The sequence below is a fragment of the Anser brachyrhynchus genome, assembly GCF_964034855.1.
Source record: "Anser brachyrhynchus genome assembly, chromosome: 3".
NCBI classification, from domain to species: domain Eukaryota; kingdom Metazoa; phylum Chordata; class Aves; order Anseriformes; family Anatidae; genus Anser; species Anser brachyrhynchus.
Window position 1 is genome coordinate 72,757,277 of NC_137696.1, and position 25,650 is coordinate 72,782,926.

At 43.9% G+C, this 25,650-nt stretch overlaps 1 protein-coding gene across 3 annotated transcripts in view; it reads left to right on the forward strand.

Annotated features, from left to right (window-relative positions):
* The window catches only part of CEP85L (centrosomal protein 85L), a 149,197-nt gene that overhangs the window by 22,866 nt on the left and 100,681 nt on the right, over window positions 1-25,650 (forward strand). Inside the window, exon 1 of one of the 3 annotated variants that reach the window (XM_080588097.1) lies at window positions 11,468-11,709. The exons of 1 other annotated variant lie outside the window; for it this stretch is intronic. In XM_080588097.1, the coding sequence (XP_080444223.1) occupies window positions 11,655-11,709 (55 nt within the window). In that variant the 5' untranslated portion in view covers window positions 11,468-11,654. Of the gene's footprint in view, window positions 1-11,467; window positions 11,710-25,650 lie in introns of those variants that run through there. One more of the 3 variants, XM_080588099.1, reaches the window with a different exon arrangement.

The following is a 25,650-nucleotide window of genomic DNA, read 5'->3' on the forward strand; positions in this document are numbered from 1 at the left end:
TCTTAGAAACCCTGATGAGCCAGTGAGCAGCGTCGGCTGCTTGGTTGGAATTTCTCTTTGTGTGTTTACTGTGACCAAAAAGGTCTCAGCTCGTAAGCAAACTGCAAAGCATTGAGCAAGGATGTGTTTTGAAAGACAAGAACAGCTGAGCGTTTCTGGAGGCTGTGCAGTTTGCTGATTATTGTGGTCTCCAGGCTGATTTTGCTTACAGTTACATGTGTGGGATTTGTCTGCATATCCAGTGTTATAAATTATTCCAAACAGGAATTGGTATAAAGCTACTCCACAAACTACCCTTTCTCTCTATCCAAAATAAAAGAATTTTTCTCCAAATCTGCATGTTGTCAGAGATGTCTATTCATGCTCTCTCCTTTCCTTCCTTTCTCTTCCTTCCCTCCTTGCTTCTTTTCTTTTTTCTTTTTTTCTTTTTCTTTTTCTTTTTCTTTTTCTTTTTCTTTTTCTTTTTCTTTTTCTTTTTCTTTTTCTTTTTCTTTTTCTTTTTCTTTTTCTTTTTCTTTTTCTTTTTCTTTTTCTTTTTCTTTTTCTTTTTCTTTTTCTTTTTCTTTTTCTTTTTCTTTTTCTTTTTCTTTTTCTTTCTTTTTTCTTTCTCCTTTTTCTTTTTCTTTTTTTCTTTTTCTTTTTCTTTTTTTCTTTTTCCTTTTTTTCTTTTTCTTTTTTTTCTCCTCTTCCTCTTCCTCTCTTTTTTTTTTCTTTCTTTTTCTTGTTCTACTTCTTTCTTTCTCTTTCACTTCCATTTTCTGTTTCTTTCTGTTTCTTTCTGAAGTGACGACATTCTTTTGGAGGGAACAAATAACCTTTATGCTTTGTTTATTGCTTTCTGAAACATTTTGTATGAAGAGAGCTCATGATGCGTATCTTGGAGGTGGTCCCTCTGACCCCTGTGAGCCTAGCAGTTTTCCTGGTTTTGGAACAGGATTGGGCCCCTCACATGGATTTCAGTACTGACTGCCCAGACTGCCTGAAAGCAAGCAAGAAGAGAAGGACTAATCAATCTACTTGTTTATTTTCCTAAAGCTTTTACCTCAAAAAAGCTTGCTCAGTTTCTGAACTGTTGACTTCATGAAGAGACCACGAAAACTCAAGAAACTGATACTAACAATCGTCTAAAAAGGCATTACTTGATAGTACTCATATATGTTTCTTTGTAGCATCCAGAAAATTATATTTGACTGTTGCTATTTGGTAAGAACCAGCAGTGCACGTCCTGCTGTTTGAGAGGCAAATGAAAATTCAGGGCCTCCCACCAGGAGCCTGTTTCTTATTTCTGAGAAGCTAACTATGCTTTAATTGTGGTTTAGAAGTTAATGTTATTTCAGAATTGTCTTCTTAATTCCCATAACTCCTATTCTGCAGATGTGGAAAATCGCCCTCTTTGCTATCTTGCCCATGACTCTCTTCGTTACAATCTGCTAAGGGTCCAAATTCTCTTATGAACTGACTACGGACTTCAACTTGCTTTTCTTTTTCTGGGGAATAGGGTAGGGGGAACCATAGCAGAAAACAACCCATCTGTACTGCTACTGAACAACTTACCCTGCTGTAATAAAGAACTCCTTTCAGCATTATCAGCCAGGACTTCTGTTTAGGTCAGCCGAGAGGAATTGTAATTTCTTGGGTACATCTTATACCCTTCTCTTCTTCCCGAGGGAAAACATAGTGTTCATGAGGGAAGTCGATACTCTGCCGGGCAAGAAAAACACGTGGCATTTGAAAAATTAAAGCTGTCCTAGCCTCTTTTCTAATGTAACCGTTCTTTCTCTATTAGCCAACTGTGTATACCTAGCATGAAAGTGTTCATAACATAGTATTTAAAAGTGTTATGAAAACAGTCATTTTCTAAAAAGTGCTTTTGTTGTAAATTTTACTCATTCTTCACTACTTTTTCTGACAGCTGTGCACAGCGTAGTTAGTAATTGGATTGGTTTTGTTCTCCCTGTAAATATTTAAAAGTGTTTAGTTTAAATGATAGACTTGAAACTGGTCAGTAATAACGGCATCACTGTTAGAACACAATACATTTTTAACAAAAACTCGGCTTACTAAACCATGAATAAACAGGTAATAAGTACCTTTAGCAAAGCCCATAGGCAGGACTTACAACTGAAGGGCCCTGAGCTGTCTCCCCAGCTCCATGTGGGCTGTTGTGTGCCTGGCCTTTATGGTCTTTGAAATGGATGCAGCTGTACTCATTCAGCTCATTTGGAAATGGTGTCTGAAAGTGCAGGGCAGAATGAAAGAGCATGAGGGCCTGGACAGATGAATATTTTTTACCTGCTCTGTGAAATCCTCAGCACACACATGTACACACACGCACGTGTACACACACAAACACACTTCTTATCATGAACATCTCTTATGAAGCATTAGCTGGTTTCTTCTGCAGGTGCTAGTAACCCACTCAAGGAGTTGGCTTTTTATTTGCTGTAGCTGAAAAGGACTGAAGGGATTGGCAGTGCCTTATTGAAGACAAAATATGACAAAAGGATTTGTGCTGTGCTTAATGATCTGGAGCAGACCTGCATCACACTCATTTCCCACCCAAAAGTGCTACTGTCCGACACTGTGACTTGTTTATAGGGACAGTTCTCTCTTTTCTGTGCTGAGACCTAAGCAGAATCAAGTCTGCCACTCTTCTGTTAAAACTAATCGTGTGACTGACTGTCAAATATCAGGAAATTATATGGAGCGAGTACTCCATATACTTAAAAATAGTATTATTAACTAAAAACTCTTATTTAAAACTCTTTATTAACTTAAAAACTCTTGTACTTAAAAATAGAACCGACGAGGGAGGGGGAAGAGCACATTCGGAAATCTGGCTTTTTATTCTTTGCCAAACCGTCCCTCTCTCAGGCAGATTTTGCAAGAAGCTCACACCATATGGGAAGATGAGAGCTTGGGAAAACCTGACCCTGAGTTCCTTCGAAAATGTCGTCTTTCTGGGATGGTAAACAGTCTGATTAAACTGCAGAAGTAATTGGATAATTTATTCTGTGGTCTAATGTGTTTATTCTTCCTTGCACATAATCAGTTGTGTTGGTACTGAGGTCCATTCAAGCAACAGGTTACTTTTCAAGTTTTTTCAAGTGAGCCGGAGACGCTGCAGATGATGCATCAGGCAGAGCTTCCCTGCAGACCAGAGCCACGGGGACTCCAGGACTTTGTCTTCTTTGGCACTGAACTGGTAACTCTGGTCTCTGCCCTTTTTTTGGTAAATCAGGCCACAGTACTTCATGGAGCTTGTGAGTCCATATTGTGCTGCTCCATATGGACTTACCGTCATGCAGGGAGGACCCTGTACTGCAGCTGGGGGAATGTTTGCAGTCGCTGAGGTTCAGGGCAGTGAAAACCTGTATGGCAATCACTACTTGGAATGGGCAAAAGGATTTCTGTAGCTAGCTGTAGGTAAGGTTGATTGGGACTCTTTGCAGTACCATGCAGGAGAGTCCAGTTCAGTGACTGCTCACGGGTATTTTAAACGAATGAGTTTTTAGCAAACTAATCTCTAACCATATGGTCCAGTTTGAGTCTCCGTATATAGTTCATGTAAAAATATACTTAAAAGTAATACAAAAGATTATGCTAAAAAAAAAAGAGGGAAAGTTAGGGACTTTACTAGATGAGGAAACAGTTCACAGCCTCTCAAACAACACGGTTGGACCTGCTTGATTCAACTTGGCTTACAAATTGACTTGCCAGCCCAGTGCAGCTACTGTATTTAATAACTCCTGTATTTTTTTCCAAGAAGAAACTAAACTGTGAACATTTTCTTCCCATCTGTGTTCATCCAGCCACACTTGAATTTGCAGTATATCATGTTTTGTTTGTCAGGGTGAGCTTCTAGAGGATTAGCCGGGAGGAACAAAATGTTGATCATTTGAATTCTGGAACTTCTTGGTGCTTCAGAACTGATCTGGAAATCTTGCAAGGGAAGGCCTTCTTCTGAACATTTAATGTGCCTCATGATGAAAATACACAATCTTTGGTAGTGATAATTTAATGCTTCCGTAGAGGCAGTTTCAGAAATTAAAGCACAATGCAGCAAATGCTGAATATAGACCTAAGTAAATGGTTGGTAGCTTTTCTTACTCTGTGCAAATGACTTTATGTTCAAATATATAAGCTCAAGGATAAATAACACTTATAGTATCACAGGAAATGTTATTGTTTGATTAAGTTCTGCTTTTAGAGTTTGCCACAGACTTCTAGGGTTTTAGATCTTTGCAATTATTTTAGAGGTCTGTTATATTCAACTTTCAGAGGTGATACATTATCTTCAAACATACAAATGAAAGACAAGTAATATTTGCATGTCTTTAAAGATACTTATTACAATTGTCTGTTTCCTTTTCATTTCTTTCTTATTTTTCTACTCTATTTTTTAACTGTAGTGGCTGTGCTAAGTTAAGTTCCCGTCACGGTGACCACTGTGGGTGCATTCCAGCAGGGCCATGGTCATGAAAGTCTCATGTAATGAAAGCTCACTAAGAACTAAATAATAAAGTATAAAGCATATTTTACAGTAATGTACTGTATTAACCAACAAATTGGAATTATGATTCTACAATTTATTTTTAACAGATGTAACCACGTAACCTTATTTGAGACACTAGAATGGCAAATGGGTGCATTACCTGGTGCAATTCTTAAACCACAGGATTCCTAAAGTAGTGGGACAGCCCAGGAAATTTAAGCAGCAACACTTATGCTTTTATGCTTCTTTTGAAGCTTATGTACTTTAAAGCAACATGTTCATTTACAAGCTCAATTTCTTGTTGTTTTCTCCGTGACCAAAGATCAAGCTGCATGTTTACTACGTCGCTTCCGATACCAATTTTGTCACTCGAGCAATGCGTTATAAGTAGGATACTAGAGAAAGTGCTTGCAGCCAAGCCTGAGTCTCAAAGTTACTTTTAATAAACATTCTAGTCTGTGTTAATTTTAAATCAAAAGCAAAATAGTCTAAGGGTACTGCTGTGGAATCACAGTATATCATACACTAACCTTGAGGTTCTGTGGAGAAAATCTGATGGGCATCGTGGCCAGTGCAAATTAGCACAGTCCACTTCTGTGCATTTCAGTAATTTTCTACTTGTTTTGGTGACCTGGATTTGTCTAAAGAAGTGTATACTAATGTATAAATTTATCAGTTTAATGTCAGAATGCTATTAAAATAATGATGGATATGTGCACTGCTCAAGGAGTGGGCTGCTGCTGGGACATCTACAAGTGGTGTGCTGTGTGGGCTTACTAATGTCTTTTTAGACTGGATTTTCATTATAGTACATAGTACCAAATTATGGTAGAATCAGTGGCGGTGATCATTGCAGAATCAAAGACAACTTACAAAAAAAAAATGAGGTGGAGGGGAGCTTCACGAAGTTATCATATTTATAGTTAAAGCATGAAATAAATTTTTCCATCTGACTATTACATATGGGCATCTGACAACACTGAGCTGACTAAACTGAGCAGTGGCATGGTGCTTTCTTTCACTTTACTGAAATTTCATCCCTTTGCAGTAATACTGGGTTGGCTCAAACACAAGCGAGCAGATTTTTTTTGACTGGTCATGTTTGTAGGTTATATTTCTGACTCAGAGTAAACAAATCCTGTGTTTCGGGCTATAAGCAGACAGTGATGGGCATTTGGAAGAACTTTCCATTTGCAAGTACTCATATAATGTTGCACTGCTGGCTGGTTGTGCTCTAGGATGTTTGGCCTTCTGTTACAGCATCACCTGTAGTTTTAAGCTCTCTATTTATCAAAAGTTAGAGAATTCAGTGGGGGTGTTTGTTGCAAAAGGAAAGTGGGATTTATTTCTTCTGCACAGAGGTCGGGATGGAGCAGATAAACTCACTGCATGCTCTGATCCTTTCTTTGTTTCAGTGACTGAATACAAAGGGCATGTTCTCTGATTAACCTTTAAAGTAGGTAGGTTTTAAACAGATCAAGCTAAATGCTGTTTTCTGCTTCTAATATGGCAGTTATTTCACTTTTGTGGTGGAGGTTAATCTGCATAAAGCAGCTTAAAAAATCTGCAAGTCACTGAATAGCAATATCGTCCATTGCTTTATCCGCCTGCACTCATTTATCTATGTATAACATCAAGTCAAGCAAGACTGCCTTGAAGTAAAATGTCAACTGCAAAAGCTCAAACATTGCCAGTGGCAGTTGGATTGAAAACCTGCCCTGCAGCACTGCTGAAGCTTCTTAGGCTTCAGCATAAGCTAAAGCACAGAAAAGTAAATACAAAAAATTTTAGTATTTTGATCATTCTGAATTGAAAGGGTTTGGAATAGCCATTTTGAAACTGCATCATGCCTGCCTAATCCGATGACTGGTAGTGCAGTTATCTCATGGCTACATTTTCTTCATTTTGCTGGCCTTGTTCTCTGAAGAACGCCAAAGAAATACCAAAGAATACCAAATCATTTTTTGATTAACTGTTATCAGATATGTCTCTTGACTACAACAGGTCTCAAATATGACCTTCATTGGTTGCTCCAGCATCAGAACAGATGCAGAATATCACCAAGAGATCTCATTCCTCCCTCTAAAGTGGCTTTACAGCCTGTTATTTCTTTTTATCTTGGACCTACTGGGAAAAAAAAAAAAGGATGGGTGCTCCTAAAATCAGGCAGTGTGTTCTGAGAAGAGAAGGTGACTAGGGTGGGCTCAAGAACAAGAGAACTGTAGAAACTGTAAAAAAGTCACGCAACAGGAGTAGGAGAAACATTTTTATTTATTTATTTATTTATTGAAATGTACTTTGTCTAAATGCTATGTCCTGAAGTTGGGTAAGGTAGTGAGTCCCACCAGGACGAGGGGAAGAGGCCGGCTGCTCCAGCACAGGCAGTGTGCTCTTGAATGTGTTAGGAGCCAACCCTGGATGCTGCCAGGAAGCTGCTGAGGCCTGTAGGTTTTTAAATATTCTCTCCATCCCCTCCTAAGTTCCTTATATTTCCCTTTCTTGCCCAATGCCTTTTGGAGAGGAGGCGATGGAGGTGAGGAATAACAGAACTAAAAAATTTCCCCGTGAGAAGAACACATCTGGGAAATTCCCGGTTGTTTTTACACGTTACTGGTTAAATGCCACTGGATTCCACACCTGAGATGTGTTCTTCCAGTGGTATCAGAGTTAATGACTGTGGGATTATTGTTTTAAATCTCTTAGATTTATTTTTAAATCATATGACCAAAAAAAAAAAAAAAGTCTTTGTCCTGCCCACCAGTAATGAATCATGTAAAATCCCCGAGTCCCAAGGGTTTTCTAGCAATGATGTAAACTAAAACGTTTTCAGGCTGAGATTCTCAGGTGAAAATCTGGTTCTGAAATGTTGAGAAGAATCTGAAATTTCAGGAGGCTTGTAATAAACCATAGCTATGGTAACATTAAGCTTCTTGGTTTTATTCTGTCTCGTGGTTTAAGCTGTTACTGAAAGTGCAGGGCTAAGCAGATTCAAAGCCGTATCAGTTTGTGTTCCTTTGTGGACGGCATGCTTTCTAATTTGCTCACAGGAAAAGGCAAAAAGAAAAGCGTCGCATACACCATGTTATTTCATGATGCCTGCTTTGCAGATATCAGCTGACACAGTTTATTGTTACTGCTATACAGTGCATGCAATGTACTTTTAGTGGAACATTTCAGTCTTTTATAGACCAACCTGCTCCTACCAGCAGGGTGCAATTTGTCAGGTAAGCTAAGCTGGTGTTAGCTACAGTCCCACCCCATGCAGTTTCACATCTCGCTTTGTAACACACGTAGCTGCTTTTTGGCAAAGCAAGGCTTCTTGCCTTCTAAGGCTTCTTAAAGGTTGCTTAGACTTTGCCAGGACACAGTGTTCAACCGAAAAAGTAGTGGGTGGAGGAAAATGGTTTCTGTACTTCGTGAAATAACTCAATAGCTGAAAACCTGTGATTTTAATTTCCAAGTCATTTACGAGGTGTGTTTGCAGGAATGCTGCTGTTGATTTTTGATAGAATGCATACATCTTTGATGTCTTAATTAGTGGAAATAGTCTGCATCTTCTTGGAACAACGCTTAGCTATTTAGTATTAGGGTTTTCTTAAAATAATCTTTTAATTCTCTTTTAATTCTATTAAATGTGAAAGCAAGTGTGTAGTTTAAATATTGAACACATTTCTGCCTTTAATCAAAGAAAAAGGCTGCTTTCAGAGGTTACGTTTCAGCTTAATTCCATTTAGAGCATTATGTTTTTATTCAGGGAAGGAAAAAAAAAGAAGATACGTGATTTCTGAACGGAGAGATAGATCACAAATCCTTGGGTAAGATGGGCTGTAATTGACATTAATGGGACAGCATCTGCTTAGTACCAACACTTAAGCTATTACTTTCCATTGTTGTTTTCCTTTGTTGACCCTGCCAAGAGGGTGGAGTCTGTGTCATGAGGAAAGAGGTGGGGAAAAGGCCTTTCAGACAATAGGAACTTGAGTCCATTCATTGTCTGGAGCACCACATTTCACAATAATTATACTGGGGTGCAGGCTGTTTCCACTTACTGCTGACTTTCGTGCAAGGTTACGAGGTTTCCCTGGCACCACACTGCCACTTTCTATGAGTATCCTCAACTTTATACCCCTCTGGAGGGGGGCAGTGTTGGAACACAGATTTCCATGCTCCTAATTCTTACCAACCCGCAAGATTTAAAAGGTGATAAACTAGCCTGAGTGGTCTTAGTGTAAGCAGGCACCGCTAGGTGCCAAGGCACAAATGCAGGCACAGTGGACCAGAGCCAGCAGTACCCATCCGCTCTGCTCAGCTGGGCCACGTAGATGGAAGAACATGGACTTGTTGCAAAGGGGGGCCCGGGATGTCCTCAAGGCCCCCTGCATTTCCAAGCTGAGATCTGTGTAAAGGAACTGCTTGCTTCAGCAGCAATAAATAGCACAAACTCATCTTTGCTGGAGGTCCAATCCAGCTAACACAGTGTTTTGTTTTTTTTTTAATAGGTTTTTGAGAATCTGAAACAGATTCTGCTCCCTATCTAGAACTGTGTGCTCAGGCAGACTGCAGATGTAAAATGTATCTGGGCAGTGAATACAGCATTAGCAAGCTAAGTTTATTCATAGAGTGAAGCTACTGCCTTCAGTTTGGCCCAGTTTCCAGGCAGATACACTGAGGCTATTTGCTTTACTACGTCCATTCAGTTGCTATAAAAATAACTTAAAATCCAATCAAAACAATGGCCGTGTCTGAGGTTCGGCTATCTGACTGCTTAGATTAAAGTACTTTTTTTTTTTTTTTTTTGGTCTGAGCAGTAACACTAAAAGCCCAGAAGGACCAGCTCACACACCCTGGAAGACACAAAGCTGCTGAGTCAACCTCCCCCTGCAAGCAGTGTGACGGAAATGATTCAGCCCAAACAACTGCTGGTGCTCTGCCACGCCGATCCCCTCCTTTCTCCCTGCTTTTTTTCCTCTGCAGCATTGTTCATGAGTAGATGAGAGACACATGAAACTGTAAAGCCCTCCACGAAGGGCAGTGCCGAGACACATAACAGCACTGCAGTGACGTGTAGTAGGAGACGAAAGAACCATTAACACATGGTTTGCGGGCACGCAGCTTTCTGGTGTCATGATACGCCGTGGGATTCTCGTAGCTTCACTATAGGGCAGCATTACAGACACCACAGTTCTGCACTGATGGGGGAAGTTTTCTGCTCACTTGATCTTAGAAGCCTTCCCCTTCTTGATACTCAGCTTCCTCACAGATCCCTGTGCGCCCTTCTGAATATGCTAGCTACACAACACTCACCCAAGGTTTAGCAAACTCAACAAAACAGCATGCAACAAATGTTATAAGCAGGCAGGCTCTTTAAAGAGGTCTTGGACTAAGCTGTTTACTCGTTTCTTGGTGCTGGGGGCATTGCAAGATAGACCAGCTTTTATTCCCCCTTCTTAGATTCATGTTTACCTGCCGTGTTCTCGCTGACATTCTTCAGTATCGAAGCTGCCTTCGGGGCTGGCAGGCAGCACGTTTTCACTGGGATGTTTTCAGCGGCAGCTTAGTCTCTCCCATTGCTATTTGTGGTGTCTTGAAAGTGCACCCAACCTTCCGGCACTCGGAGGACCTCTAGAATCATTCTGATGGTCTTGACAGGATCTTCTGGAGCAGGCAAGCATCCCTTCTAGTACATGTGGTTTTTTTATTCAGGATTTACTAACTTTTTGAAGCCTGTTTCTACAGCTTTACCTAGAAAAGTGATAGTTTTGCCCCCTAGGTACAATGAGCTGGTGAGGAGTGCACGCCATGTCAGGTCTTTGCTGAGAACGTAAGGACTTTTTGTGGATAAGAAGGAAGACAAAACAATATGCAAGCATTCCTACCTGCTCATTGCTGTGTTTCTGAGGCCTCTTTTTTACTGAGTACATTCTGAATACCTAGCTAGGCATAAATAAAATATGACTTGTGCTGAAATCTAACCTATAATTTCCCAAAGAGATAAAAGCTATTCCGTGATAATCAGCTACTATTAAAAATGCATTTGGTCAGCAGGAAGTATTTGAACACAGATTTCATTTATTGATTGCGTGCGTTCCCACATGAAGTGCTCCTGTTCCACCTCACCTCTCTATGCCTATGTCCATCGTACTTCGCAGTAAGAACTAAAGCCTTGTTTTCCTATCTTGGTAGTGGTGGGTTCTGTGATTTTGGGATGGTCACACTAAAGTTAGAAGCTATCTCGAGTATTTTCTCCTTCACTTTATGATGGGATGGGCAATGTGGATTGCTGGTAGGTTCAGAAGGTAGCTTCCAACGGGGACCGCTGGGCTCCAGTTGCAAACCAACAACAGTAACACGAACGCTGCTACTGCAGAATCCTCTCTCCAAGTATTTGGAGCGGGCTCAAAGCGGCTTGGGTTGGAAGCCTCTTACTGGTTTTGAATTATTGCTGACAGGAGTATTTTGTTTCCAGTCCTGTGGCTTAAACTTGATCGTGACACTTAGAGTCCTGCGGTGGAATTGATCACTGAAGTGAAAGCTGCGCTCCTTCTTTCTTTTCACTTCTTAGGCAGACAAGAAAGCACCGGAGAATTGTGAATCCCCTCTGACCCCCAGCGAGTCCGCTTGAAGCGGAGTCACTCCGGAACGGGGCATTTCGGGGGTGGTCTCGGCCCCGGACCCCCTCGGGCACAGCAGGGGGAGGCCTGGCGGGGCGCCGGCCCCCTCCGGGCCTGCCTCGGCGGGGCAGTTCCCAAACGGCGGCAGCCGGCAGCGGGCACCGCCGCGCTCCGAGCCCCCCAACCGCCTGCGCGGGGCCTCAGCGGGGCCGGCCCGGGCGAGGCGAGGCGAGGCGAGGCGAGGCGAGGCCCGTCCCCCGCAGCCCCCTCCCCGCGGCCGGCTCCCCCCGAGCCGCAGCCGCAGCCGCAGCCGCGGGGCTCCCGCCCCTGTCCCCGCCCCGCTCGCAGCTCCGGAGGGCCGGGAGGCGGCGGCGGGGCGGCAGCGCGGCTCGTGGCGGCGGCGGGGGGCGGCCAGCTCCCGCCGCCAGCAGCCCGGCACCATGGCTGCGGCGGCCCCGCGGCGGCGAGACCCCCGCTAACCCCCCCCCCGGCTCCGGCTCCGGCTCCGTCCCCGTCCCCGTCCCCGTCCCCGCTCGGCGGCCGGCAGCATGTGGGGCGGGCTGCACCCCCAGCTCGGCGGCAGCCTGCGAGGCTACAGGGCCGGTAAGCGGCGGGGGGGCTCGGCGGGACCCCCGGGACCCCCGGGGAAGGGACGGGACGGGACGGGACGGGACGTGGCGGTGGGGGCACCCCGCCGGGCTCCGCGCTAACGCCGCCGGGCTGCGGCCGCCTTCAGGGCCGCCCGGCGTGCTTGGAGGGGGGGGAGGGGGGGAAGGTTTTATATTTTTTAAATTTTTATTTGTTTTAATTTTTAAATCTGTGGCTAAACCTCATGGTGGGGCCGGGGGCCTGCCCGGGGCCGTGCTCCGCCGCGTCTCGAGGCGCGGGGTAAAGCTGGCTTCGCCGACCTAATCCGCTTCCGTGGCTTGGCTTTTTTTTTTTTTGGCTTGTTTTGTTAATATACCCTTGGGCGGCGGATCTAAGCAGGCTTGCTTCCCTTCTTCTTTTCTTTTTTTTTTTCTGTTTTGTTTTGTGTGACTTAGACCGCGAGCAATCCCCTCCACACCCGGGATTTGTTGAGCCCTGTTTTTTTCTGCGTCGCTTTTCTGTCCGCGTCCGGACTAAGGAGAGTCTGGTTCCCGCAGTCTGGCAGGGGGAGCTTAAACTCAGTGTCTGGTTTAAATTCTGTTTAAATTCGGAATTAGGGAAGCCAGGCGGTCACCTCCAGCCGGGGGCCTCTCGGCCGGCGGGGCTGTCGGGGCTGGCATCTCCTCGGCAGCGAGAGGGCAAGCGGCTGCAGTGGCACGGCCATCGCTTCTGCATAGGCGAGCCGATGAGCAAAGTTTTTCTGGATGCCTTTTTTTCAGGATTTGGGAGTATTACGGGCTCGTTTCACCTAGCAGAGTTCCTGTGAATATTTTGTGATTTTTAACTCCTTGAAGTAATAGATCATGGTGAAGGTCTGTGGCTTGGCTGCACGGTTACAAGTGCAAAGTAGCGCTATTGGATTTGTTTTTTTCCCTTCAGAATTTCATGTTTTAATTCTGGAATTGCAAAATATGACTGCATAATGCACACACGGTAGGTTGACGTATTTAAATGGAAGGATTGTTTTGGTTTCAGTTGACAGGGTTTTTCTTGCAAATACAAGAGCTGCTAAGACATTCTCAGCAGCTGCCTGAATCTCTGCAAATAGTCTAATGTTCGTTCCCTGTGATGTGAAAGAAGGCATTGTTCCTTTTTTCTTCACTACTATTATTAATTTCTATGTGTAACACATTTGCCCTGCTGAAGTGTGGATTTTTTTAACGCTTCCTGTAAAAGAATGAAGTTACATTATCTTCGTGTTGCAGCTTGCAGAGGCACTGGGTATTCTGAACTAGGTGCACAGATTTCAGTTACTTTGGTAGAAACTGCAGGAATTCGGTGTTTCAGTTCCTGATTATTTGTGTTCGGGGCAGGAACACTGGAAGGCTCCCCCACATGTGTGCACTGGTTGTTCCAGTCACTGGCTTCAGGCTGTTACAGAGGTTGTCGATGTTCATTTTTACATTTGCTTCAGAAAACTCTGGATTGGGCCATTCATTAGTTTGTCCTCCCTTGGTTTGTTTGGGGTCAAATAACGTGTTCTAGTACGGCAGTTCTGATCGGTAAGGAACTGGATGAATGTTTTCCTCCTGCTTGCTTGTCAGAATTTATTTCTCAGAAGTGGCTGTGAGATTTGAGAACGCATCGTGCTTGTTGTTTTTCTTTACTCCCCATCCCTCCATTCCTTCAATACCCAGAGTTAATGTGAAGTTCAAAATATATGTTTATGCATGACTTTGGTAAAAGAAACAATGTAGCAAAACTGTTGTAGATAAACCTCTAATTTGAGATGAGAGGTTCATCAGAAAGCAAGTGCGTAAAGACGAAGTTTAACCTTGAAATACAATGTCTGCATTGGAGTTTCCAACACAGTAGTTCCTTCCTTCGTCAGTCTTGCGTTGAAATAGTTGACAAGCTGTTTTGTGAGGTTCTCTAACTCCTCTAAAGAAGTGGAAGTTAATTAGCTCCATGCAGGTATTGTAACGAAGGGTTAATGGCTGCTGAGATCCTGTGCTATTATATTATTGACAGGTTAGGTTTATTTATTTATTCATATTTGGAGAGAAGCTATCTGTGGGAAAAGTGTATTGGTGACAGAACAGTAGTGTCCTACTAGGACGCAGGAGTTTAAGCATTTATTTTGAAAATGGAGGAATATTTCTTCTGACAGAATATGTTTAATTCTTTAACAGCAACTCTTTAATAGGGATTCTGATCATATTGTCTGTTAAATATTGGTGCAGGAGCATAACAACTAAGGACTATGTTTCCTTGTTAAACTGTGTTTATTACCGAAAAGCATTATATTTTGGTAGCTGTATGTTAGTCATCCATGGATATGGGTGTTTAGAAGTTCTGTTTTTGTTGAAAGTCTTACAATTCACTTAAAAAGCTAGGTGTAGGTGCCCACTGAAGAACTCTATAACTGTTTATATAGGGCAATTATCACATTTTCAGTAATAGATGCAAATTCATTCTGATTTTTCTTAAGATGTAGCAGGCAAGGTCACTTCTTGGACTATTTCGGTTTTGGCTTTCATTTTTATTCCCTCTTGTCATTCCCAGATTTTTCTTGCTTTTCAGTTTAATAGGAGCACACTCTCTGAAAAGATGTGCTGTCTTGTTCGCACATCTCCGAGATTTTTTTTAGGTAGGTGCTTGTTGTTTAAACAGCATGTTTAACAACAAATTCTGCTGCCTATGCAAAATAGATTCGCTCTTAACACTTTCGGTACCTGTCCTGAAAAATGAAATTTCTATTTTTGGAACGTATACGATTGACTCTAGTTTTCCAGTCTTCTTGTAAACGTTTAATTGTTCATGAAAACCCTGCAGCATAGTTTATCCCTCTATAAAGGCAACAGCTACCCGCTGTGCTGCAGGAGTTTGAATAACTGTGGTGAAGGACATGCAGGGCTTCAAGCCCTCTGCTTACTCATCGACACCGTCCTTTGAAGTGTGCAGTTGGTTCCGAAGTTGTTTAAGACTGTGAAAGTGTTCATCTGGACGCGGCGTTTCTCTGGGGGCGGCAGCCGGTCAGTCAGGCTGCGCGTGTTCAACAGATGCCAGTGGAAAGTGGAATCCGTCCACTTTCGAAGGAAAAAAACAAATGCTCGCTGCTTTCATTAAACTGTACTGCCTCCACTGAGACTTCCTTCTGCCGACCGGTACCGCCAGCAGCTGACCACCAAAATTTGGTGGTAAGCGCTGGTTAGGTGACAGAAGTGAGGGGTGGCCAAGTGCGTGAAGCAAGGCGCTCCGAAGGACGCGACTGGCACCATAAAAGCAGCCACGTGGTGCCCTCTGCTCCTCGGGCCCTGGCCACAGGGCTTGTCCCTGCGGCACTCCCAGAGGTCTGCCTCAGTGGGCTTGGCAGGGGTGAGCCTGACCCCCGTGTGACACGCTGCTTAATGATGTCACAACCAAAATGAAGGTCACGGCACATTGTGAGGCCGCGGGGCGCTGCCTCCTGGGCACCATGGGCTTCACAGGCAGCTTCGCAACAGAGCAGTGGGAAGGGGGGGGCTCCTCTAACTTGGGCTGGGGAAGGGGGGCAGAAATCCCATGGCTTCCTTTCTGTAAAGGGTTTCACTGGTATGTTGGAAACCTGTGGCTGAAGAAGTGGCAGTGCTTGGGACGTCCGAGAAGGCAGGCTTATCTTGGCAGGCTGGCCACGGCGGTAAATGGTGAGTTAGCATCACCAGGGCGGGCTTGGGGTTGTTTACCAGTTACAAACGTACGCATATGCATAAGTATATAGCGTGTTGTAAAATTGATTTCCTGAGCTTAGAAGTCTAGTGCTAATCTACTGCTAAAAATCTACGAGTTCTAGTGTTAGAAATCTAGTGTTAAAAATCTACAAGCCTGGCTGGTAGAATGGCCTTTGCTATCTTGCACGGGCCGTGTGGATGTGAAATGACATCCTGCCTTCGAGTGGTGGTGGTGAACAAACAGGCGTTAGTTACATCCCTTCAGAACAATGCGTTTTGTCCCTCCCTCCAGGCAATTCGCTTTTATGGACCTAGCATCAGCTCTTTTAACGTGTACAAAACACAAATGTCTCAATTGCCCAGCTGCAAAGACAGCAATAGATTTTCAAACTGTAAAGATGTAAGATTATATTATTACGTATTATATGCTAGTTCTTAGGGGTTAGCAAGACTTCTCATCTCTCGTCTGTTAAACGTTTACCGAAAAATCAGCTTGTGGTTTCACACCACAAAAGGATAATTTTGTCCTTTTAAAACTTCCTTTTAAAGGAAGTAGTAATTCGTCTAATGATTTTGAGAAGAATGCATTAATTTTAAACAGTTGTGCGGAGTAAGCGCCTAGTAAAAGGCAGCCAGAGCCATCATGTCTGTGCTGGGGGTGGAGGTGAAGGAAGTGCTAGCTGGATAAGAGCACCTGCAGTTTCTCCACTGAACACCCAGGATTTATGTCTGCCTAATTAATATTACTTGTTACAGTTACGTGCTAAGGCTTTAGCAGCAGGCATTTAAGGACAGTTAAAAGACCCATGCCTCTCAAAGTATGGACAAGTTGCCAAATGCAGTGATGATATGCAGTGGTAAGAAGAGTTGAAAGCCTCCTGTGACTTGAGGTTGTATCAGGAGATGATCATCTGCCCTTGCTGGAAGCAAACATAGCTTGCTTGCTGTAGGCAGGTTGGTTAAGGGAAGGAGCACATCTACAGCACTACCCCCGCTACCAACTGCTCTGCCTTGCGTATTCTTGGGGTGCCTGTTTTTATCGTATGACTTGCCCGTGGCTCAATAGTAAGAGAGTTCAAGTAATCCAACTCCTGTGCTAGTTGCTTTTTGGCTGAAAAAGTGCTGACATGGTTGTAGTTGTCAGTTGTTTGTCAGATGCCCAAATGTGCTCTGAAACTGTACACCGACAATAAAACAGTCTCATTGTGGCCGTAATTAGCTTTAAGACATGTTCAGTGCATTTGCTACGTGGTTCAAAAAGCGTCCTCCTAATTGACTTTGGGGGGATCGGCCTTGTCTGGCCGCCAGGCTCCCACCCGGCCGCCCCCCGCTGACAGGGCCGGGGCGCAAACATGGACCAGCTCGCGGGCCTAGGTGGGGACGAGGGGATCCCTCTCCACCAGCCCGGGCAAAACAGGCTGTGTGCGGGCAGGTGGATTTAATTTACTGACAATTAAAGTACACTTCTGTAGTGAGAAACAAAGACAAAAAAAGCACACGCAAAGAACACCATGACGAAAACCACTCTCCTCCCCCACCCGCCTTCACCAAGGCTCGGTTTCGCTCCGGACACCCCCCTGTCTACCCCGGTCAGCACAGGGGGGTCTGGGCACGGGGGCTTGTGGTCAGTCCATTCCAGTTGGTCTCTGCCGCTCCTTCCTCCTCTCACTCCTCCCCTGTTCCAGTGTGGGCCCCCCCCACAGGCTGCAGTCCTTTGGGAGAGCCTGCTCCAGCACCGTCCTCCCTGTCAGCTGCCCTGCGGGTTTCTGCTCTGCTGCAGTGACACCTCGGTGTCTGTGGGGCTGTTTCTTGCTCGTTGCTCCTGGGCAGTGCTTTTAGGCCTTTCCTTGCATGTCCTTCCAGAGGTGCCACCAGCTGTCTGGCATGGGACAGCCGCTGGCCTCTCCTCAAGGCCCCCGCTGCCAGCACCTTGACACCCACACCTCGTACAGCTTGGGGAGAGGAGAGCCCTCCTGAGTCCCTTTTGGTACACCCAGAATAATGCTGTATGCAGCCCTGAAGTTTGTTCCTGCCGGCGCTAAGGGAGGGTGTTGGAAGGGACGCTGAAGTCTGCGAAAATTTTGGGTTCTGTCCTAGCCTCCCACGTGGGAGTTTCTTGCTGCGTGGGGGAAGCCGAGGAGATGCACAGTGCATGGGAGCCTGCAGACCAGCTGCAGAGGCCCGGGGGTGGATGGCTAGAGAAGACGTAATAGGGAATAATTTATGTAAGTATATTCACAAGTACGCCTAGGCTTGTATTAGTCCTGACTTTTCCCTCGTTCCCCCTGAAACTGCTGACTGCGGTGGAATTACTGCTGTTCTCTCGGGCAGCGTGCTCCACGACATCTGGCGCTGGTGCCCGGCTCGAGCGTCCCGTTGCCTGCCCAGCTGTGCACAGTGACCTGTTTCTGCACGGCCGGCCTTGCTGTGAGTGGCACTGCCTCCTTCTGTTCCCATTCCCCGGTGACCTTTGCTGTTTCTTGAGAATCGGACGGCCACTGTGAAAGGAGGCGGTAACTCAAATAAAAGGGGAAGGGCAAGTGCCGAGAAAGTCTTTTTGTTTAGTTTCAAGGTATAATAGTTGGTGAAATTTGGAACATGTGGCAGAGAGACACCTTCTTTGCCTGAGGTGGTGTACGTGAGTGAATTGCAGGGCATGATTTCATTTTACAGCTAAAATGATCTGCTGGGTAGCTGTTCCTACCCTTCTAGAGGGGCCAGCCCTGGCACGCAGTCAACCTTATGGCAAGCTCATCTGAGGATCTGGACCAAGGATACTAATGGTAAATAAACGATAAAGGAGGGATTTACAGTTGCCTGACCCCAAGGTGAGCCACTGCAGCAGAAGCCGTCTGTGCTGGTCTCAGGCGCGTGCAGAAAACCTGGTGTCAAATGGGCTGGCTCTTAAGTCAGCTAACAGATAGTGGAAAAATCTCCCAGCGCAGCCTTGCTTGGCCACGGCGGTACTGCTGCTGACATCAGGAAGTATATACTTAATCCTCAGACTTACCGTGAAGGCCAAGGAAGATTAAGGGAGAGGATCAGGAAAAAGTGACATTGATTATACTGGACATTGTAGCTTCAGCCCTTTAGTGGAGTTGCATTCAGGTTGAAGCTGGCCTGGGATAGTGGGTGATGACTGAGGAGGTGGTAGGAGACCGTCTGTCTTGCTGAGGAAGCACAGTGCAAGTAGTGTCAAGGAAGACTCATGCTGCCTCTTTATGGATTAAAATACCTGAAATGGGCTTTCAGCAAATGATGCTTTTCAGACTTTCAACTTCCTAATATGTTAAGAGACTCATGGTGTAGTATTCAGGCAGGAAACATTCTTGAATCGTCCTGGAGTCAGATCTGAGATTCCTTATAAGGTATCCGTATGTTTTTAATGTCTGCTTTATTCCTTTTGTAGCATAGTTTCCAGATGGTGTGGAAAGCTGCAACTTTTTCAAGGTTTCAGAATATACAAGGCTTTTTTTATTTTAAGTCTGTATTTCTTTAAAAGATGGTATCTTCTCTCCTGAGTGCCCACTCTACGGCAAAACTATTTGTTCATAATTTTGAACCTTTTGAGACAATCTTATATTTGAGAATTAACGCATGTGAAAATGCTTTGTAGAAAAGCTCGGTAACTTGTATTGATCAAAGGCTGGAGGTGGGGGTACAGTGACCTAACTAGAAACGCTAAAATGCACCGACAATACCATTACTTAAAACTTTATCAATTCTGCTAAAGACTGTGGAAAACACAGCTAACAGTTGCAATTTTAATATCTTCCTGTTCACTTCATCATACTAAATGCCACATTGATTGAGCAGGGGCTCATGTGTGGTCAGTAGAATGATTGTAATGAATGGTTTTACATCAAAAGTGATTGTAGCTGTGAAGATGGAAACACATAAATTACTGGTTTTGGCTGGAAATATCCTAATAAGTACTACTAAGTCATATAGACTATGATAATTATTTTTTTTAAACTACTGTGTTTTCTTTTTAAATTCCATATTCTCTCTCCTTGCTTATATATTGAATAGGCATAAGTGGAAGGAAGAATTTTTAACAGGGAAACTGGATGTTGTACCTCGTGACCGAAGCACTGAAAGCGACTACAATCAGTCTCCTAATGACTTGCATGAAGTCAGAATTTCACCCTTTTAACACAGATGTAGGAACTCCCTTACATGTTGTGCATGCTTCTATAAGTGTGTACTGAAAACATAGCCTGAAGGCGCTGTCTGTCTCTGGCACATCCATATTAAAGTGGATTCTACTGTGTGTATAATGCACATTAGACCTCTTTGAAGAAAGATGGGAAAATGCTATCATTGCTGTGATTAGCAAACTGGTTCAGTGAAATGGTTTTATTTTTGGTCTCTGTCTTTACCAGTTATTTTAGTGTTGTGGATATCTTTAGATCTGATTTCAAGGAGAAGAGAGAAATTACACTTCTTTCTGAAAAAAAAAAGAAACTGTTAGACTCTTTTATTTGATCCATTTTGCTAAGTGTGGGAACTGCATAAAATCATTTAAGTTTTTTTTGACTTGTTGTAGCAGCTGTGATTACTTCACTTTTCCCCATGCATAGAGGAGATGGAATTAGCTCTTTAAACAGAGTGAGGACAAAGGTAATTCTGGAAGAAAAATGTTGGAACGGCAGAGAACTCAGAGAAAAACGTAACGATTATGGTTTTGAATTCCAATATAGCTAAACTCCAAGAGAGGCTTAAACACAGATGATAATTTGCGATCATTGGCTGCTTTATTTTATTTTTTTTTGATAGAAAGAAGATTTAGCTGCTCACCTACAGCGCACACAGCCTTTTAACAGACTCCAGGAACTGACTGCATGTCCTGAGGTTTAGCTGTTTGTATTAACTTTAAGCATAACAATGTGTTTATTTTGCTAGACATTCCCCTCTTCGTATTGCGACAAACTTAGCAGATATAAAAGGTAGGCTAGCAATTACCACGTGGAAGTGAATGGAGGCTAAGAACATCATTTCGTGTTTCTGTGGGGTGAATAGTGCATTGAGTCCAAAGACAAAGAGGCAAGCCAGCATAGCAGGCATGAGGTAATATATGTGGTCCGTGTGCCAAGCTGGAAATAAGAAACATCTGCAGTTTGTATTTTGAAGTCCTGTTTTATGCAAATGGGCTCTATCTGGAAGAGGAGAACTCGCAGGGGTGCTATCAACAGTTGGGCTGAATTCCTGGTCTTGCCCCTGTCAGTGATGAAATGGAAGCAAACCCTTCGCTCTCCTGACAACGGTAGGAATTTCGTTGGGTTGATATTAAATAAATGCAGCTAAATGCTGTCTGTATAAAAGTTACAAAGTGTTACGAATTGAGTCCTTGTTCTGCATACTTCCTAGACTAGAAATCAGAGGCGGAGTCTATTGTTACACCCTGTCAGTGCAAGGATTTTGCTACCTTTTTAGCTAGCGAAGTGCTGCGGTGAGCACAGCTTTCCGCTCGCTGAACAGATTTTGCCCTGCATAGTGAAGCCTGCAGAAATTTATGCCAGTCTTGCTCCAGTTTAGAGTCTGCCTTAATGTGCGATTTGGCAGTAGGGTTATTCGGCCAGGCGGTTTGGCCTGGTGGTGAGCTAGTTGCTGTTGGGCATCCCAGTGTTCCTCTACATTCCCACTCCCTGCTTGGCACTGCTGTTAGTAAGACCTTGCTTTCTGTTCGCTCCTCTGGGCGGGTTCGGTGACGAGTGAGGTAGCTGGTTGTGCCTGTCTTTAGCTACCATGGCAAGGTTCTGAATTCATTCTTCTTAGTTCCCATTCTTCCTTCTAGATTGAGTGCTTCCCTGCATGAGAGACCTTGGCATGGGTTGGCCTAGTATTGTACAGTGTCATACACATTTGTAAAGTCATAAATATTTGTAGCTTGCGAAAAGTTCACAGAGATACTGTTTTGCATAGAAGTCAGTTTTCATAGCTGTAATTATCTATGAAGAGAGATCGTATATTTAGCTATTTCTATTTAAAAAAAGATTTAACCTTTTATCAAGGAATTCCTGAGGCATAAAAAAACAGAGGTTTGGTGTCACAATCTACTTAAAATGTGGATCTCTTAGGAAATTACAGTTTGAGTATGCACTCCTTAAAATATGACTCTAGGCAAATTCTGATACCGCCAATCAAGTGTATGCTCACATTGAGGACTGTGCTTTGAGGATTTGCACCTTTGGGTTTCTCTCCTCTCATTTTTCTCCTCTATTTTGTGATGTTTTTATCTCTCCCCAGTGAGTTCTTTTGTGGATGATGAGTGCAGAGCACAGCTATCGGCCTTTGTGTACTGCGTTGTGTGTTATCAGGCTGTACAAGGAAAAATACAAGTAAAAAGGCCTCTCTTTCAATATCCTTTTGCTTAAGCTCACGCATTTTGTTCCCACTCTATTTGTACATTTTTATCTTTCTTCATGTCTAGGATTGTTCTATTCAGTTTCCAACTGAAAAACCAGGAGAACTCAGTTAAATAGTTTGCAAGCTCTGTCAAGAAAGCCCACTAATAAAGGATGCGAGTCCTCAGGATGAATCATATTTCAGCTAGCTGACACTGTAAAGTGGTTTCAAGCACTGAAATGTACAGATTCAGTAGTTCGGGCTGTCACTTCATCCCACCTCACTCTGCTCACTCGTGCGCTGAGATGAAGCTGTGTCATCCACCTACTCTCAGCTGCCTTTGGGAGGAGGAGGGACTGGGACCTGCTGGCACCTCAGTTCACAGCTGGTGGGGCTGTGAGCTTCCACCGCCTCCAGAGCGTGGGGAGAAGGGTCCTGACGCTGCCGTCTGGCCGCCTTCCCTGAAAACATCAGAAACCCCCTCTTTCCAGACCACTGCTCATCTTAAGCGTAGGATTTTAGAAGAGCAGGGGTTGTGTTGTAGACCTGGAACTTGTTTGAGGTATTTGTATTAATAAAAGTTGCAGTTCATTTTACAGAAGGATCATAGGGATGAGGTGCGTGCCAGGTTTTTTATTACTGTTTTCAAGAGTATTTATTTGTTCATGTAAATTTTTTTGGCCTTTGTCTGGAAGGAGCACTTACATGTGTGGCTCTTTGTACTGTGTCAGGATGTCAGATTGAATGAATCCAGTTTATCTCTTGCCTCATCTTTGATCGAAGGAGGCTGCTGTTAAATCATTATCAGACTATCAAGTTTCTTTTCAGACTATATAAATGAGTTAAAGTACAACATCTGCTCTTGTGTCTACTTATTGGATAGGGTTTTCTTGTATTTTAAGTTCCGCTGCCCCCTTTTCCTTTCCTTGCTCTTTGTGTCGTCTTTTCAGCATTGGATAAAAATAGAATATTTATTGGCAAAGAATTGTCATGCACAAAACACGCACTGAAGTGAGGTTTTCTTTACTTTTTCAACAACAGTGATTTTGCAGTTATGACGAGGAAAACACAGACATTTCCCAACAGAAGTTAATTTTTTTTGTTTGAAACTTCTGTCTGCACCTTTTATTCCTACGAGGCAGCAAACAGCTCACTGGGATTCCCTTTGCGGTGGTGGTTGCACACGCTTGCTTTTGGGAAGATGCGTGGCTACTTGTCGCTGCGGGACAAGGAGAGACACAAAAGAGGGACTCTGAAACCTGGAGGGATTCCCTGAGAGCGTCTGAAGGGGAAACTGCAGGGGAAAGCTGGCATGGAGGGGGTGACTTCTTTCAAAATACCAGTGTCAGCTTCTTCCAGCGTAAGTTGTGGGGTGGTGGTGTTCTCCCACCCCGTCAGTTCCGTGGTAGAGGTGTGTTGTAGTCAGGTGCAGAACCTGACCGCAGCATAATGGGAGTCACATCCTTGTCTCTGTTCTTTTTTTTTTTAACAACTTTCTGTTTGGTACCAGGCCGTTATTTAAAATACATATGTATTTATTTATTTGGAAGATCATCCTTTTGGATGAAAACTCCTTAGATTGGAGAGGGAGGTGGAAGGGAGATGTCTGTGAGCGTTCTTGGTGACAGTGCATTGGTGTCGCCTTGTTGTCACCAGATGTCACAGCCTTTTTGCTGTGTTTGGATGATCTCTGGATTATTTTGTATAAAAAAACACCCAAACTTGTAAGATGGTGCATGAAGAATGATGTGGCACCTCATCTTGGAGGTGGGCCATGCATTGGTTAGTGTATTATGGGACTGTTCTGGTGTCCATAGCTGTTCACGTGGCTTGGTAAAATTTTCGTTTACTTGAAAGTAAAGCTGTTGATGGTGAGGGTGAACTCATTGACTTTGGCTGATTGGTCTGAAATGCTGACTCTGTCCTTGAGAGAGCTTCAGGCAGGCTCTAATGTCATCCTGGTGTGAAATATTGTTGTACTAGAGTGAGCTTTGCAGAGCTGTCAGCTTTTGATAGCACTGTAGTAAAATCTCCCCGTCAGGATCCTTTGGTTGTGTAAACTTACGCTGGCTGTCGCTGATGATTCATTTCTGGTCACAATCCATGTCAAAGGCATGGTGTGGAATAGAAAAATGGGCAAGCTTTGGTAAGGATGCATCTGCTGTGAAACCCAGTTAAGTCTGGTGCCGCTGCTTTTTGTTCTGCATCTAGGTAGAGTAGCAGTGTCATAGCTGTCACTTAAATAAGCCTTTGTACATTCAGGCAAGTTAGAGGTATTTTAGGAACCAAATATAAAGATGGTGGTGCTGTTACTTTGTATATGTACGTCATGTGGGATCTGTGCATGCCACCGAAATTAGGGGTGGTAATGATCCAGATTTAACTAGCTGCCTTCCTGCCAGCAGTAGCTGGCAGCAGTCTGTAATACACAGAAAAAGATGGATGTTTTTGTGGAGTGAAATTTCAACAACTGCTGTCCTTTAATAAATAGGCTACTTCCTGCACTTCATATACTTTGTTGTTAGCTGATCTGCTTGTAATGCCTTGGCTGGAGGCACAGCACCATGGCAGTGTATTCAAGTGGCCAAATTCAAGGACGCAGTCAACTGCTCATATGAACAAGGCTCTTTTTCAGATTTGTTTGGGATCTTGGATGTAGTTTATTTGTCACATTGCTTGATATCATGGCCAGGTAGGGTGCCCCTTTTTACTTTTCTTTCTCTTCCATTAAATTCTGCGGAAGGTAGATTTTTTCCTGATGTAATAAGCAGTGCTCGTAGTCAAACTATGATATACAGTCAAGCAGCACAGGTATCTACAAGAAACTTGGGCTTGCTCCTCTTGTCCCACTCTGTATTTTGGGCAGACGGACCCTGGCTGGTGATGGGTAGGTCTGAGACTACAGCAGCAGGGTAAAGCAGGTGTGCTAGCTGAGCAGCGAGGGCCTTGCGTATCTTTTTCTCCTCTTAGGCTTGGTTTGTTTAGTGTAAGCTGTCTGCTGCATGAGAGGTCACGTATTTACAGAGAGCTGTTCAAAAGGAGATAGGGAGCGTAAAATGGGGAGCACAGCGATGGGTGGTTCTTCAGGACTTGGCTCTGAAAGCCTGTGTCAAATAGTGAAACTAGTAGATTTATTTTTTAAATATTGTCTTGGTCTAATGGGACCTATAACGTTTCATAATTACCTTCCCTCAGTGATGGGTGGGTTAATCTGCTCTCTGGGACTTTGATGCAGGTACCCTTAACTTACTGTTGGGACTTCTTAACGAGCGTATTTCTGCTATCTTGCTGCCTTTTTTTTTTTTTTTTTTTTTCCTTTTAAGGGACTGGGTTCAATTAGCTTTGAAAAGCTCTTTTTCATATAAACAGTTTATTTTCATAATAGTTGTGTGTTGTGGAGAATCACCATTAGGTCAGCGAGGTGAAAAGATACAGATGCACCATGAAAAGTAAAAAGTTTGGACTCCTGGAATATGTGGTTAGTTGTCTTTTTTAAAGGATGCAACAGGTTTAATGTCAGGACGTCCGTGCTGGGCAAAGAGAAGGTGTTCCTTGAAGTGTCCAAGCACAAACATGATCTCTTGGCACGTCTGAAATAGGGAAATGGTATGCGTTTTTCAATCTGTTCCAGTTTTAAGACTATTCTCTTCCTACTAAACAGAGATCTCCTAAACAGAGAAAGCATGCAGCTCTTCAGGACCGCCAGCTCGAGGGTCAGGCTCTGAGTTAACTTGGAAATGCTCTGTGGCCCCCCGGTGCAGAGGGAGGGGTGTGCGCCTTCCCCGCTGTGCTGGCTGGTCCCGCTGGACCGTGCTTCAGCACCACGCCTGGGGCTCGGTGTGTCCAGAACCTGCATGAGATTACAATAGGGTGTTTTGGGATGCTTTTCTATTTCCTC